The sequence below is a fragment of the Moschus berezovskii genome, chromosome 26, assembly GCF_049115385.1.
Source record: "Moschus berezovskii isolate FMDL1 chromosome 26, NW_MosBer_1.0, whole genome shotgun sequence".
Classification (NCBI taxonomy): domain Eukaryota; kingdom Metazoa; phylum Chordata; class Mammalia; order Artiodactyla; family Moschidae; genus Moschus; species Moschus berezovskii.
Genome location: NC_142485.1, coordinates 10751536 through 10768118, shown reverse-complemented (window position 1 = coordinate 10768118; position 16583 = coordinate 10751536). Strand labels below are relative to the sequence as shown.

The window sequence follows — 16583 nt, the reverse complement described above, 5'->3', positions numbered from 1 at the left end:
TTCCAGAAATGAAAGTTTGGATCACCAAAGCATCAGAGTAATACCAGCTACAACCATGTGACCAGTTATAGAAATGCAGACTGTAATTTCATGAGTATATTCTCCTTCTTTTGTTGTGAATACATTTGTCTATATGTAAGCAATGGCAAGCCACTCCAGTACTCTTGCCTAGAAAATCCCATGGACGGAGGAGCCTGGTAGGCTGCAGTCCATGGGGTCGCTACAAGTCTGTCGTGACCGAGCGACTTCACTTTCACTTTTCGCTTTCATGCATTGGAGAGGGAAATGGCAACCCACTCCAGTGTTCTTGCCTGGAGACTCCCAGGGACGGGGGAGCCTGGTGGGCTGCTGTCTATGGGGTCACACAGAGTCGGACACGACTGAAGTGACTTAGCAGCAGCAGCAGAAGCATATATTAAGCAAAAATGTTTTCTTTATCTCTTATTCCTTTATCATGTAACATAAGATGTATTGACTTTTATAAGTATTTAAATATTTTTAATTTTTTTATTAATGCAAAGGATTTATTCCAAGTTAGTTATTTTATGCAGCAGTTTTCTCCCTCAACATACTTGTGATAGCCACATCTTTTAAATCTGTAAATAATGTTATCAAAATAATCTTAATCTTTGAAATTTTAATCTTTGAAATCTCACAAAAATTTATATTTTAAAATCCACTCTGAATATCAAGGCTGCAAGAATAACATATTTCCTATATCGAAATATTTTATAGCTGTACCCAGAAAAAAAAAAGGGAAAAAACTACATAAGCTTGGTTAAGGGCTAGTATTACCTGAGCAGCCAGAAATAAAATATCCAAATTATTAGCATTAATTTAATACAATTATAACTTCAATAGTCACTTCGTCATTGACAATGATTGCTTGAGCACAGGGGTGAGTGCCCCAAGGGCTGGTAGTAGAAGCTGTTGCTCTCTGCACTGCCAGCTCCCGCCTGTGCATTGCCCCATATACACTGTGTACGTGTGTGTTTTAAAAATCTTTCCCAGCACACAAAGTTCTATTAAGCAGATAACAGGGAAGAACAACAACAAAAGCTAAACAAGCCAATTGCTTGCTCTCCCTTTAGAATATGATTATTCCCCTTGTGTGTGAAATATTCAACAATAACATAAGAAAAGGAAAAGGGAAAGAATAATTTCTTCTGTATAAGCCCTAAGCACACAAGCTGAGTTTACTGGGTCAGGTTTGACTGTGAGCATTTTATACGCCTACTTCCAGGCATCATCATCAGATGTTTCACAGCTCCTTGACTGCGTGTCTGAGTCCTCAAACTCTGCTCTGCAAGTGCTTCTCCAAGGGGAGAATAGGCTGGAACTTCAACTGTGTGAGAAGCCATTCTTCCCAAAGTTATTTCTTCTCAGCTGCCCTGTCTTCCTGTGGAACTGTCTGAGCTCATCGTCTGTGAGGGAAAGGCAGTTCTCATCATTTTCAGAATATTCCTGCCATCCCATTGTGTTCAGTAACCTGTGCTCTGCTTCCAAAGAGAGAGAGGACCTCCCCTTCCTCTTCTATAGGGAGAGCAAGACCATTCTGATGACAGCCTTCCTCTCCATTTTCCTTTGGTTTCGGTGTGCTGACCAAACCTTCTGACTCGTCACAGGCTCGGCTCTCTGAGTCTCCATCCCCATCATCCTGAGTCTTCTGGGACTCGCTCTTCCTGTCAGGAGTTGGGCGGGTCAGCTTGGTCAGAGGAGAGGAGCTGATCTCAATCGGAGGAGAAGTGCTGGCGGGGCTCTCTTTGGGAGAACTGAAAACTACACCACCAGCCAGTACTGCTGGTTTGCTAACAGAGATTGGACTGCTAAAAGCAGGCTCTCGGCTAGAGGAAAGGGATCCTGATTTGTGTTTCATTTTGTTAGCTTTCCACATACTGGCCTTGGATGGAGGTGGTACAGGCTTGGGAACCAGGTTCTCATAGACACTTGGAACCATGGTTGACGATTTGCTTCCATTTGCATGGTGAGATCCAGGTGAGGTGAATACAGCTGAGAAGGCAGCAGCAAGATCTTTTTTGGAAACTTTTTTGAGGACTACCTTTTTGGAGGGCTGCTTGGCACGAGGTGGGTTTTCCCACACTCCAGAAGTTGTCCCAATGGGTCTGCATGGCTGATTCTGTTTGCCAGCTACTGGATTCAAAGAAGGAAAGTCTTCCTCTTTAAACTGCAATTTTTCCACCTTATCTTCTTTCTTCTCTTCCCTAATATCTGTAGGTGGCTTTTCTGAAAGGTACAGCCTTTCTACGGAGTGGAAGCTGCCGTTCCAGTGTCAATGGTTTTCTGTGCCACCCCCACTATGCAGGCTTATGCCATCATGACCTCATGAAGAGCCATGCCAACCAGATCAGTTCCCTGTGAGTCCAGCATATGCTCCTTAGAGACACCAAAGTCCACAGAATCATGGTGGAACAGGGAGGGCTGGTGCCAAGAATCTCCTGTCGTTTGATGAGGTCCATTGTTGAAAAAGCCATCAGAGGAATTACGTCTACTATGGCTTTACTCCAAACCTACCATTTCCTCCAGGTACGTGCTTTCTGTGTTTTCTGAAAGTTGCTGTAGGTGACTTAGCTACCTGTGGTGTTGAGAAATTTCAAGCAGGAACAAAGTCATGCTGTGCTGTTTAGGTCCAGTGTCTCTTTTCGACAAGGTGAGGCACCCAACCTCATGGCCAGGATCCTGGAGTGTATAACCTCTGTGGTCCTGCTTCCCGAGCCTCTTGAGTTGCCAGCTGGATTTCCATGAGGTTCTCTTGTTAAAAGGGTACTTAATGAGACTGGCCAACAGAACGCCTTATGATGAAGCACAAAGAAGCCAGGCTCTGTGTGGATCAATCTCTCAGTCCCCTCAATTGCTCATCTTAAACTCTCTAGCTCCTGACACGTTTCCCAAAGCAGAAGGGGAAAGAAGGGGGAGGGGAACATAAAAGTATTTGTTACATTAAAAAAATAGGGGGAAGGGGAAAGAGCTATATCAATGTTCACCTCATTCAACTTCCTTGAGTGATGGCACTATGATGTTGCTTAAACCCGCTAATACATGGGCATTCGCACAGTGAATGCAAATACTGTTCATAACAAGGTCATAGCTTCGAAAGACAGATGGACTTCTGTTTGGTCAAATAATGTCATTGAAGTGATAGATCAAAAATAAAACATTGAAGAGCTATAAAAGATCTTCTGAGTAGTCAACTCTAGTAGCAAAACATCCACATTACAAAGACCTTAATTTACAAATCTCATTATTCTTACACAGCTGCTAAAAATAGTCTGCAGGTATGAGTTTATATTTGTCTTATCCTTCAAAATCTAAGGACGTAAGAAACCTTGTTTAAAAAAAACAAAACAAAAACAGACAGGAACTTGATATGCTTTCCCTTCCTAGAATAGCAGCTTTCAAGGCAAATTTCTTGGTATAAAGCTCCCAAATGTTTCTTCTGTTTCTTTGGTCTTCACTATTTATACATTCACAGCAAAATTAAAACAAGTAGAAGGGCAGGACTTAAGAATAGTCATGGAGAAAGTTCCAAAGTGAGGTTTTCTTCTCGTCAGTTGTCTGTATTTCACTTGTTCTTCAGGTTCCTGAAGACTAAATTGAGTTAATAGAAGGTAGGAATCTTATACTTCAGTAGAGAAGTCATTTTAGATCCATTTTCATCATTCAGTTCAGTTCAGTCACTTAGTCGTCTCCGACTCTTTGCGACCCCATGAGCTGCAGCAAGCCAGGCCTCCCTGTCCATCACCAACTGCCGCAGTCCACCCAAACCTATGTCCATTGAGTCGGTGATGCCATCCAACCATCTCGTCCTCTGTCATCTCCTTCTCCTCCTGCCCCCAATCTTTCCCAGCATCAGGGTCTTTTCCAACGAGTCAGCTCTTCACATGAGGTGGCCAAAGTATTGGAGTTTCAGCTACAACATCAGACCTTCCAATGAATACCCAGGACTGATCTCCTTTAGGATGGACTGGTTGGATCTCCTTGTAGTCCAAGGGACTCTTAAGAGTCTTCTCCAACACCACAGTTCAAAAGCATCAATTCTTCAGTGCTCAGCTTTCTTCACAGTCCAACTCTCACATCCATACGTGACCACGGGAAAAACCAGCCTTGACTAGACGGACCTTTGTTGGCATCATTATTCAATCATTTAAAAGGTTACAGGAATCTATCACTTCAGCTCCTTCCTTTTTCATGTATGCATACTGTTAAGACTCCAGTCCCCCTAAATATTTTTAATTTTACTTCATAGTATTTAAATTATAAAATATCAGAAGAGTAAGCATCACTCAAGGATCTTCTCTCTTCTGGAAAGGAATTAGGACATTTTGGGTTGTATGCAGGGTAGTTATATCACTTTAAGCAGTTATGACCTTTATTTGAAGATTGAGTATGGCTGTAGGAGATGCATATGATTGCCAAGTTGGCAAGGGGGGTGACGTGTCATGGTTAATTTTATGTGTCAACTTGGAGATGTCCAAATGTTTGATAAAACTTTAATTCTGGGTGTGTCTGTGTGTCCTGGGAAGAGGTTAGTATTTGAATCATTAGACTGAGTGAAGCAGTCTACCCTCAGCAATTCTAGTCGGCACCATTCAATTTGTTGAGGGCTTGAGTAGAACAAAAAGGTGGAGAAAGGTCAATTTGCTCTCCACTTGAGCTGAGACATCTACCTTCTCCTATCTTCAGACACCCATTGACATTCTTGGTCCTCAATTTTTGGACTCAGATTGAGACTTACATAATTGGACCCCCATTTCTCAGGCATTGACTTGTATTGAATTACCCTATCATTTATTTCCCAGTTCTTCCACTGCAGATGGCAGATCTTGGGACTTCCTGGGTTCCATAACCATGAGAGCCTGTTCCTATAATAAATTTCCTCACCCCTCCTTCCTCTCCCACCTATCTTTATAACTACTCTTGCTTCTGTTTCTCTGGAAAACCCCGACTCACACATTTGTATTACTATAGCTTCTTCTTGAAGCTCTCCTCCTGAAGGCAGGAGGAGAAGGGGATGATAAAGGACAAGATGGTTGGATGGCAACCAACCATCCAATCAACTATCCAGAGTTTGAGCACGTTCTGGCAGATGATGAAGGACAGGGAAGCCTGGTGTGCTGCAGTCCACAGGGTTGCAAAGAGTCAGACACAACTGAGCAACTGAACAATGAATAACAAAGCTTCTTTTTGTGTGTGCATGCGAAGTCACTTAAGTCATGTCTGACTCTGTGATCCTAAGGACTGTACCCTGCCAGGCTCCTCTGTCCATGGGATTCTCCAGACAAGAACACTGGAGTGGGTTGCCACGCCCTCCTCCAGGGGCTTTTCCCAACCTAGGGATCAAACCTGCATCTCCCATGTCTCCTTCATTGGCAGGCAGGTTCTCCACCACTAGCGCCGCCACTATGATATGTTCTTCTTTATATTTGCTAATGCTTTTTTCAAGCATTAGTGTTAAAGTCTATCAAGCTTTCTTTTGTGCAGAGTTTCACAGTATACATATCTTATACTTTGAGCCTTTATATATCTAAAACAGTCTTCTATAAGCAGCACATAGTTGAAATTTTTTTTCCAGATCTTAAGGTTATTGTCTTTTGATTGGTTGTGGACCTGAGACTATAACATCACTACATACCATTGCAACTTAAAACAGTGGTCTTTAATCACAGTATTGAATGTCTTATATTATAAATTTTCCTTGTCTCATGCCTACTCATTAACAGAGTTAATGCTTACTAACAAAATTAATATGAGGTAACTTTAAAAATAAGAAATATGTAACATGCAAACTCATAAACATGCATTCCTTACAAATAAGTTATTTATGGTATTATATAATTTATATATGAAAACTATCTTTTCTTGACAGATGAAAGCCATAATGTGCAAGTTTTGAATCCCAGGTAATCAGTGCATATTTCTTTTCTTTTCCATTTTTCCTGTTCATCAAAGATAATTACTCTGGAAGAATAAATGAAGGAGAAAACATCACCTGTATGATCAGTCAAGTTAAAAATGATGATTAATTCAGCAAATGGTATGAGGTACTTATTTTGAAGTAGAGTTCTATCATGTAATTCGTTTATAACCAGCATTTGAATACACAAATGCAAAAGAATTAAGCATTATTAGAAAAAAATAGCACTGCAAGAAATATTTTAAATGACAAATTTACCATGCCTATGATATAGCGTACAATATTGAAAAAATTCTTCAATTTGATTTTTATTATATGCAGCTATATTACTATCTTCATTTAATATACACTTATACTATTTCTATCTATGTAATACTTTAAATTTTCTGTTTCTGTTTCTCCCTCTCATCCTAAAATTAGTTGATACTTACTGTGATGTCATGGACTCTTTGTTTTCCAGGCTAGTCTTTGGGCTCACTCTCACTTTCCAGTTGCCTATATATTTAAAAATAAAAATGATCATTTAAGACTGCATTTTCTTCAAATATTGTTCTACAACACTCTATAGTATCTAGCAGTATTGAAACAGTTTTGAATCCCTATCTGAGATCTGGGAGCAGCCACTACTTAAGAATATCACCACTGATTGCATTTCTCAATGATAAGCAAGGCTAATATGAGAAAAAGAACAGTAATAAAATGGAAATGAACTCAGATCATATTTATATATATAAAACATTATTAGCTAAGTAGCTTTACATGTATTTTTTTACCATTCACATTCTGCTCGTTGTCCCACAATAAACTCTCCCAATATAAGAAAATTCCTTTAATATGTTTAAGTATTATCTGAATTATGAGACTATTTTATGTGTCACATATTATTTCAGCAGTTTTACATAAACTTTTCAGAATATTTCTATGAAATATATTCTTTTTTAATTTATATTATCAATTTTAAATATGTTAATAAAGTTCTTTAAATGTTCTAATAAAATTCATTTCATCTTGAATAAAATGAAGGGCATAGATATAAAACTCAAATGCAGAAATTATTTCATAGCAATTTCCATGAAAGGAAGTAAACCAATTTTAATATTTGTTTTACTCTTGAAGAATATTTTCAGATATTTTATTATGTTACTAAATTAAATTTTTTTTTCTATAGAGTAGCCATGGCTATAACCTAGATTTTTCAGTTTTACTATTATGTATTTTATTTTAATATGTTTTTATTTATATTTTAATCTTTTCCACCTCTGGCTGCCTCTACTGAAGTTCCTTAAAGCTTAACTGCTCTCCTAAATTTCCATGCTATGTTTTAATAAAATGTGTTTGCAAAACTCTTTGAAATATATAAATATTAAAAAGTAAATAATATTCAATACATAATTAATAGTTAAGATCAAATAGTTAAAGAAGATAATCATTAACCAGAAATCATTGCTACTTAAATTTACTCTTAACAAAGTCCAAGTTGTTTAAGATTAAAAAACATTTTTATTATTCATTATATTGATCATTAATATATTGCATATTAAATTTACATGGAAAGGTAAATATATAATCTGAATTACTACTAGTTGCATCACCATACTGTTATATATTGATAAGTTACTATGTAGGCCAACTAATTGTAAAAGAAATGGATTTTAAATATGAAATTAATATACTCATCGCTTGTATAATCCTCAGTTCTCCATTTTTTCCTTTGGAAATACACTTTTACCAGTGTGGCAATTAGTATACAGAGAATAATGAAAAAAGGAATGAATAAGAAAAATGGCCATCTCGTAGGTTTGGAACGGTAAACATTCTCAATATAGCGTCTTTCTAGGAGAGAAAACACCAGTGATTTGAAAGTAACTACCAGGGATATAGCAAAACCATTTCTGCATTTTATTATAACCATTGGAAAGAATTTTAAGCATTTAATAATTTTACAATTAGCATTTTTATGTGAATGGATAAGTTGGCATCAGTGCGCAAAGTTAGACTCCTCTATGATAACTCTTACAGAACAGGCCTTGGCTCCATCTCATTTATTAAGAGCCTCCTGTTCCATGTGGTTCTCTTTTCAGATCTGTCTCATAATATAGATGAAAAGAACTATAGTGACTCAATTAAGAACTGAATTTTCCCTCAGTGCTCTATTTTTGGAAGAAATACTGCAAATTCTTTCATTGCATTGATATGTGTTTTCATGCTTTATCTACGAACCTGCTTATCTCAAGTTCATATAGACATGTCCCATGTTTCTTTCAAGAACAGTGTTAGCTTCTACATTTAGATTTATCATTGATCCCCTATGAATTGTGAAGTAAGTTATAATTCTGAGATTCATTTGGTCTTATGTAGATATTCAGTTGTTAAAATGTTTTGAACTGACTTTCCTTCCCTTTTGAACTGTTTTTATCCTTTTGACTACTGTAATTATACACTAAATCTATATTAAGTTCAGTACAATTGCCCAGTCATGTCCGACTCTTTGCGGCCCCATGGACTGCAGCACGCCAGGCTTCCCTGTCCATCACCAACTCTCAGAGCTTACTCAAACTCATGTCCATCGAGTTGGTGATGCCATCCTACCATGTCATCCTCTGTCATCCCCTTCTCCTGCCTTCAACCTTTCCCAGCATCAGGGTCTTTTCCAGTGAGTCAGCTCTTCTCATCAGGTGGCCAAAGTATCAGAGCTTCAGCTTCCTCATCAGTCCTTCCAATGAATATTCAGGACTGATTTCCTTTAGGATGGACTGTTTGGATCTCCTTGAAGTCCAAGGGACTCTTAAGAGTCTTCTCCAACACCACAGTTCAAAGGCATAAATTCTAAGGTGATCAGCTTTCTTTATAGTCCAACTCTCACATCTATACATGACTTCTAGAAACTCTAGTAAAGACTCTTAAACTCCCCACATCCTTGCTTCTACCCTCCAAAAATAGTCTGTCACTGGATATAGGGTAATATATAAAACTATATTATCCTAAGTTTGATATAAGGCAAATAGACTACATTATCCTTCTTTGTTCTTTTGCAGAGCTCTTTGGTTATTCTAGCACTTTTGTGTGTATTTTAGAATCAAATTGTTGATATCTAAAATATTGCATGCTTTTATTATTGGGTATTTTGATCTATAGATTTAATTTGGTGAGAATTGACATGTTGGCAATAATAAACTTTCCCACAGATGAACATGGAATATTTCTCCATTTATTTGTGTGTGTAGTATCTATCGGCATTTTTATTTGTTTCACTGTAAAAGTATTGCACATCTTTTGTTGAGCTTATTCCTAATATTTTACATTTTGATAGTGTTATAGATAGGACTGATTTTAAGTTGATTTTTATTTTACTGCAGCTAGTATATAGCAATACTACTGACTTTTAAACATTTTCTTTGACCTTTCAAAGGGTTTTTATTACTTCTAGAAGTGTTCTTGTAGAATCCTTAGGATTTTTGAAGTAATTAATCATATTGTCTGCAGTCTAATCTCATTCTTTCTAATCTTTATGTTCCTGATTTTTTGTTCTTTACTTATTGCACTGGCTAGGACTTAGTGACATGGTAAGATAGTGACATGGTAAAAGCAGACTTCATTGCCTTGCTCTCAGTTTTTTGGAAAAAAATATTGTAAAATATATTATAAGACATATTAGCTAAAATCTTTTTGTTGATGCTTTTTATCATATTGATTTCATATTGTTACTTCTGTTGATGGTTCGTTGCCTTTTAAAAATTCATAAATAGTTGTTGAATTTTGTCAAATGACTCATGCAACAAATGAGAAAATGATATACTTTAAAATATTTCTTAATTTTATGAATTGTACTGATTGACTTTCAAATGAATGTTTGCATTTATGTTAATTAAATATATTGTTCTGTAAGTTTTTCTTTGTTAACTTTATTTTCTGGATTTAGCATTAGGGATATGTTTTCCTCATCCAACGAGGTGATAGGTGTCACTTTAACCACCTTTTTTTTAAATGATATTTATTCCTGGAAAACCCTGCTAGAATTAACCTGTGAAAAGTGTATATCTTGCCGCTGTTAATTTTGTTGGTTTTTAAAATCACACACACACAGAGCATGAACTTTTGGCTTCTGATTTCTTGGTTATGCTCTTTATATTGTGCTGTGATTTAGCTTTCTTTCTCCACATGGAATCACCCTCATCACGCTTTTCACAGCTGAGTAGCTTTGTCAGTCTACTTGTCACCAATACTCAATGAGGACTTGAAGAACATACTTATTTTGATCAGCCTGAGCTGATGTAATTCCTTAAAAATGTGTGGATTTCATATGTATCAAATGAAAAATACACTCCATTAAATGAGACCACACCCACAAGTCTTTCTGACATATGTCTATCTGTTCTAGACCCTTGTGAGGCTGCCATAAAATAATGTATTGTAGCCTTATTGTTTGAGAGTTTCATAAGCCAGTCCAATAGAATACCTCAAAGGGCCTTTTGTATAGATGAAGGTGTCTAAGAAGCATCACTTTAAGGTTTTTCTGAGGCCTTAACAGAGGGGTTTAACATATACTTGAAAATTTTTATTTTTTTGGTATTTTTGGGGGCTCCAAAATCACTGCAGATGCTGATTGCAGTCATGAAATTAAAAGACGCTTACTCCTTGGAAGGAAAGTTATGACCAAGCTAGATAGTATATTAAAAAGCAGAGACATTACTTTGCCAACCAAGGTCTGTCTAGTCAAGGCTATGGTTTTTCCCGTGGTCATGTATGGATGTGAGAGTTGGACTATGAAGAAGGCTGATCACCAAAGAATTGATGCTTTTGAACTGTGGTGCTGGAGAAGACTCTTGAGAGTCCCTTGGACTGCAAGGAGATCCAACCAGTCCATTCTAGAGGAGATCAATCCTGGGTGTTCACTGGAATGACTGATGCTAAAGCTGAAACTCCAATACTTTGGCCACCTCATGCGACGAGTTGACTCACTGGAAAAGACTCTGATGCTGGGAAAGGTTGGGGGCGGGAGGAGAAGGGGATGACAGAGAATGAGATGGCTGGATTGCATCACCGACTCTATGGACATGTGTTTGAGTGAACTCCGGGAGTTGGTGATGGACAGGGAAGCCTGGCTTGCTGTGATTCATGGGGTTGCAGAGAGTTGGACATGACTGAGCAACTGAACTGAACTGAAAATTTTTATCTGAGATCAAATTTTATTACTAAATATCTTAAGTTTAGTTGTTAGCCACTTCTTACTTTTAAAAATATTTTGCTGGAAGAGTTCAGGAATAAACATGTTTTATTTTCATGCCAAAAATTCTGTTTTATGAATATAAATACACATTTTCCTTGAAAATTTAACTTTTCCTTCATTATTAATTACTGTCTCCTTGCATTTTATTATAGGTAATTTCAGTTGCCCAACCTGGAAATCACTACAATCTACCTAGAAATCTTGTTGTCGAGAACCATGAATTCTATTTTTCACATTACCACAGGCAGCAAAGGTGCTTCACAATTCACCACTTCATAATAAATGCTCTTATTTCTCCAAATTCTAATAATGTGTTTTAAGCTGTCTTTGAATTGCTCACCAATAGTCCTCTTGAGGCCATGTCAACATATACTGATAGTCTTCAACAGTTTTCCTTAATGGCACATGTTTTAGACTCTTGTTATACAAATATAAATACACCATCTAGAGAGCACTTGTGCAAGAAAGTACCCCCAAATTTAGGAACTTAAACAATTTCATTTGAATTTTGTGTGGCATGAGTTTGTGCGGGGCTTAGTTGCATGGTTGTATTTTTGTGTCTCAAAGTCAAATTTCAAATTCAGCCAATCATCTTCAACAGAATGAGTATTCCAATAATGAGAGTTCCAAGAATTAGTATTCTGAAAAGCCCAATCAGGAGGCCAACTTGGATGCTAGGAAAGTATACTCTTCTCTTCTCATGGGGGAAAAGCATGTGTGTGTATGGAAAGAAGAGGTTAATTACAGTGAATCTGAAGATAAGCTAATTGTTCCCACTAAAATAGAAATAGCTTGACAATACATTAGTATGTTATAATTTTTTTTTCATTTAGTCTCTAATAAATGGTCTTAAATACTATATTTCAAAAGTTGGAATAAATGTGGAAATGTTAAGAACTAAGTCTAGATCAAAATCTGGAGACACCTGCTTTGCTTTTCTGTAAATATAAGTTTTTGTATAAAGGTCCTAAGCAACACTGGATATACTGGCGTGCTCTAAAATCCACCTCTACTTTGAACAAAAGATTGTAGGAAATTACATTTCCTATGCTGCTGAACTTTCTGTCTTCTGGTTAGATTTAGCTGGTGGGATTCACAGATTCACTGGATAAAATTTGGAGAGCAGGCAGACTGAAATCCTCATGGTATTGATTCCTCTCTATCTCCAGTATCTGCAGTTATGTCTCTGCATCCTCCACACCTTCAGCTCTTGCTGAAGGGTGCCTCTACCTGTCTTCTGGATCCTGGTATCCCCAACCATAGTCATATGTCATGCAAGATGGCTTAGATTCTGGCTCTAGTAATACCATCTCCATTTATTGTCCTTTCAGCCCTATGAAGTGGTAACGGATTCCTGCATTGCTAATCTCTGCGCTGACTTACTGTTTTCTGATTAGCTTTCATATCTGCTCCTATGTGTTACCCTACCTCATGTTTTGTGCTTAATTCCTTCTGTACGAAAGGCTAAAGTGATTTCTGTTTTCTTGCCTGGGTCCCTACTGGCATATCTTATTTATAACATATATTTTGTATAACACGTTAGCCTCTGGAAGTAAAATGTAAGTTAAATAGCCATCTATAGTTTATTATTTGATGTCCAAGCATAATCTAAATATAAATTAGTAGACAAAATATTTACTTTGTTAAATTTAATACATTGAAACATTATCTTAATTATAATTTCAATTTGTTATCAACACTTACCGTGTACACCAGGTACACCAGGTATACCAGGTGGTATACCAGGTATTGAGGGTGGAAAGTTGCCACTGTCAATACTCCCACCTTCCCATTCGGGAGCTGCGTGTTGGCAATCTGGAGGTAAATATGTAGGGTTACAATGACAGTTCTTTTTATTATTACACACCTGAAACAGGAGAAATATCACCTTATAAAGTAAGTAGCTACAATTATTTGTGTTCATTAAAATTTTGAAAAAATATGTAGGTCAGATAAGGCTGATTTTCTTACTTGGTTTATGAATGTGTGTGTGTGTGTGTGTGTGTGTTTAGCTATGTGTTTGCTTTCCAAAGATCACTCTCAATGATATATGCTCTGTGCCTCATAGTACTGATACTTACACCTTGGTTGTTGCATTTTTGTGGAGTACAGTCATAATCCAGGAATGAAGAATCTACACATTGCTTATTCTTGCAAACCTAAAAAAGGAATGTCCCAAAGTAAGTTAATTGAACCACCATCTGTACTTGGCATCTAACTAAAAGGATTCCGTATTGTGCAGACATAAGAGTATTCATTTCATAATAAATACTAACATACTACCAATAAATGGTTAATTCATAGTGCTACTGAGTTTCTAGCACTAGATGAGACTGATTATCTGAAAGTAAAAAAAAAACAATAAAAGCATCTTCTATGCTTCTACTAGGATAGGAAGTACAGACATGAAATAAAAGCGAAGGTAATATGTCATATATACTATAATAAAATAGTTTTACGAAATGATAAAAAACAAAGAATTTAATATGTGAGGACAGCAAAACATTTTTATTGAGCCCTGATGTTGAACAGGACTCAATCAAGCATAGAAATGAAAGGCAAAGTACTTGTAGAAAAAGAATAAATCTTCCAAATGACTCTACACCATATCTACCATGTAACTTTTAAGAAATATTAAGGGCAGTGCAACTGTTACACAAAGAACATCCACTCAAACATTAATTAACTAAATATTTGAGTCTTACAACACACTTTACCCTGAGAACGCAGCAGTGAATAGCAATAACAAAAAAAACCTTATATTGCTCATATTGCTGTAAAAGGCAGAGAAACACACACACAATCTACATGTGATGTGACAGAAGTTATTATGGAGGATATGTTTGTGTCTTGTAATCTTGATCAAAAAGTTGGTCTATGACTTGTAAGCAATCAGTCATATTTAGAGACTTAATTGGAAGATGGAAAGCTGATAAAAAGGAAGTTTTGAAAAAGAGAATGCAAAAGTGAGAGAAAATATAGAGAGGTAAACTAGAGCAACATTGCCGCAGTCTAGAAAAACGACACCCTAGAGAGAAACTGAGGGCTTAGTGGTGTTGATCAAAAACAGTGGTTGTATTTGAGATAGAGTTAATTCGCCAAGTTTAGTGATAAGTTGTGTATAAAGAACGAAAAGAGAGATAGACAATGACACCAGGGTTTCTGGGATGTCTTAACTTTCTCAGTTGTGGTACGACTGATGAGATAAGAAAGCTAAACATAAAGCCCAAAATTACAGAAACATTATTTTTTGAGACTTCATTCTACTTGTAATACCAAGTAATACTGTGCACTTGAGATAAAATGAAAATTATTTTTGCACAGAAAGTGTGAGATGATGTGATTTCACAAGAGTAACCCAAACCTGAAGCCAGCGATTCCCCCTGTGGTCACCAGTGGCAAAGGATGTAGGATTTGAGTGATGATATGCACCATACACCAGTGACAGAATTAAAAGCAGATTTTACCAAATCCTGAAAAAGTAATCTGGAGGGTGACATCAGCAAAATGGTGCCCTGGGCACCCCAAGTGCTGTTCTCCCTTAGAGATGTTAGAGGAAGAAGATGAAGGAGGAGGAGGAGGAAGGGGAGGAGGAGGAAGGGGAGGAGGGGGAGGGGAAGAAGAACTAGCTGAAGCAACCCATAGGAGCTCTGGAAGTAGTCAGAGGTCTACAGCAAGGAGGCAAATGACCAAACAAACAAATAGCCACACCGAAACATTAGAAAACTTTGTAGTATGGTGTTCACCCTGTCCCACTCCCTCTGGTGCATAGCACAGTCTAGGTTTGGAGAAGGCAGCAGATGAGTTTCCAGAGGATTTCTTCTTTTTCATATTCTCATCTGTCTTAGTTCAGTTCAGTCACTCAGTCATGTCCAACTCTCCGTGACCCCATGAATCACAGCACGCCAGGCTTCCCTGTCCATCACCAACTCCCAGAGTTCACTCAGACTCATGTCCACAGAGTCGGTGATGCCATCCAGCCATCTCATTCTCTGTCGTCCCCTTCTCCTCCCGCCCCCAACCTTTCCCAGCATCAGAGTCTTTTCCAGTGAGTCAACTCGTCGCATGAGGTGGCCAAAGTATTGCAGTTTCAGCTTTAGCATCAGTCCTTCCAGTGAACACCCAGGATTGATCTCCTTTAGAATGGACTGGTTGGATCTCCTTGCAGTCCAAGGGACTCTCAAGAGTCTTCTCCAACACCACAGTTCAAAAGCATCAATTCTTTGGTGATCAGCTTTCTTCACAGTCCAACTCTCACATCCATACATAACCATGGGAAAAACCATAGCCTTGACTAGACGGACCTTTGTTGGCAAAGTAATGTCTCCGCTTTTTAATATACTATCAAGGTTGGTCATAACTTCCTTCCAAGGAGTAAGTGTCTTTTAATTTCATGGCTGCAGTCAGCATCCGAAGTGATTTTGGAGCCCCCAAAAATAAAGTCTGACACTGTTTCCACTGTTTCCCCATCTATTTCCCATGAAGTGATGGGACCAGATGCCATGATCTTTGTTTTCTGAATGTTGAGCTTCAAGCCAACCTTTTCACTCTCCTCTTTCACTTTCATCAAGAGGCCTTTGAGTTCCTCTTCACTTTCTGCCATAAGGATAGTGTCATCTGCATATCTGAGGTTATTGATATTTCTCCCAGCAATCTTGAGTCCAGCTTGTGCTTCTTCCAGCCCAGTGTTCCTCATGATGTACTCTGCATATAATTTAAATAAGCAAGGTGACAATATACAGCCTTGACGTACTCCTTTTCCTATTTGGAACCAGTCTGTTGTTCCATGTCCAGTTCTGACTGTTGCTTCCTGACCTGCATACAGGTTTCTCAAGAGGCAGGTCAGGTTGTCTGGTATTCCCATCTCTTTCAGAATTTTCCACAGTTTATTGTGATCCACACAGTCAAAGGCTTTGGCATAGTCAATGAAGCAGAAATAGATGTTTTTCTGGAACTCTCTCGCTTTCTCCATGATCCAGCGGATGTTGCCAATTTGATCTCTGGTGCCTCTGCCTTTTCTAAAACCTGCTTGAACATCTGGGAGTTCATGGTTCACATATTGCTGAAGCCTGGCTTGGAGAATTTTGAGCATGACTTTACTAGCGTGTGAGATGAGTGCAATTGTGCGGTAGTTTGAGCATTGTTTGGCATTTCCTTTCTTTGGGATTGGAATGAAGACTGACCTTTTCCAGCCCTGTGGCCACTGCTGCGTTTCCAAATTTGCTGGCATATTGAGTGCAGCACTTTCACAGCATCATCTTTCAGGATTTGAAATAGCTCAACTGGAATTCCATCACCTCCACTAGCTTTGTTCGTAGTGATGCTTTCTAAGGCCCACTTGACTTCACATTCCAAGATGTCTGTCTCTAGGTCAGTGATCGTGTTATCGTGACTATCTTGGTCATGAAGATCTCATCTGTCTGG

General features: G+C 37.9%; 1 protein-coding gene and 1 pseudogene across 2 annotated transcripts in view; both read right to left on the bottom strand.

The window, feature by feature from the left end:
• Positions 1–1233: 1233 nt before the first annotated feature.
• LOC129549257 (vasculin-like protein 1 pseudogene) lies at positions 1234–4769 on the bottom strand (annotated as a pseudogene).
• Positions 4770–6393: 1624 nt separating this feature from the next.
• The window catches only part of ADAM2 (ADAM metallopeptidase domain 2), a 105374-nt gene continuing 95184 nt past the window's right edge, over positions 6394–16583 (bottom strand). The window contains exons 17-20 of one of the 2 annotated variants that reach the window (XM_088832656.1): positions 13241–13318; positions 12860–13026; positions 7606–7761; positions 6394–6427 (exon numbers count right to left, since the gene is read on the bottom strand). In XM_088832656.1, the coding sequence (XP_088688782.1) occupies positions 6394–6427; positions 7606–7761; positions 12860–13026; positions 13241–13318 (435 nt within the window). Of the gene's footprint in view, positions 6428–7605; positions 7766–12859; positions 13027–13240; positions 13319–16583 lie in introns of both variants that reach the window. The other variant, XM_055416274.2, reaches the window with a different exon arrangement.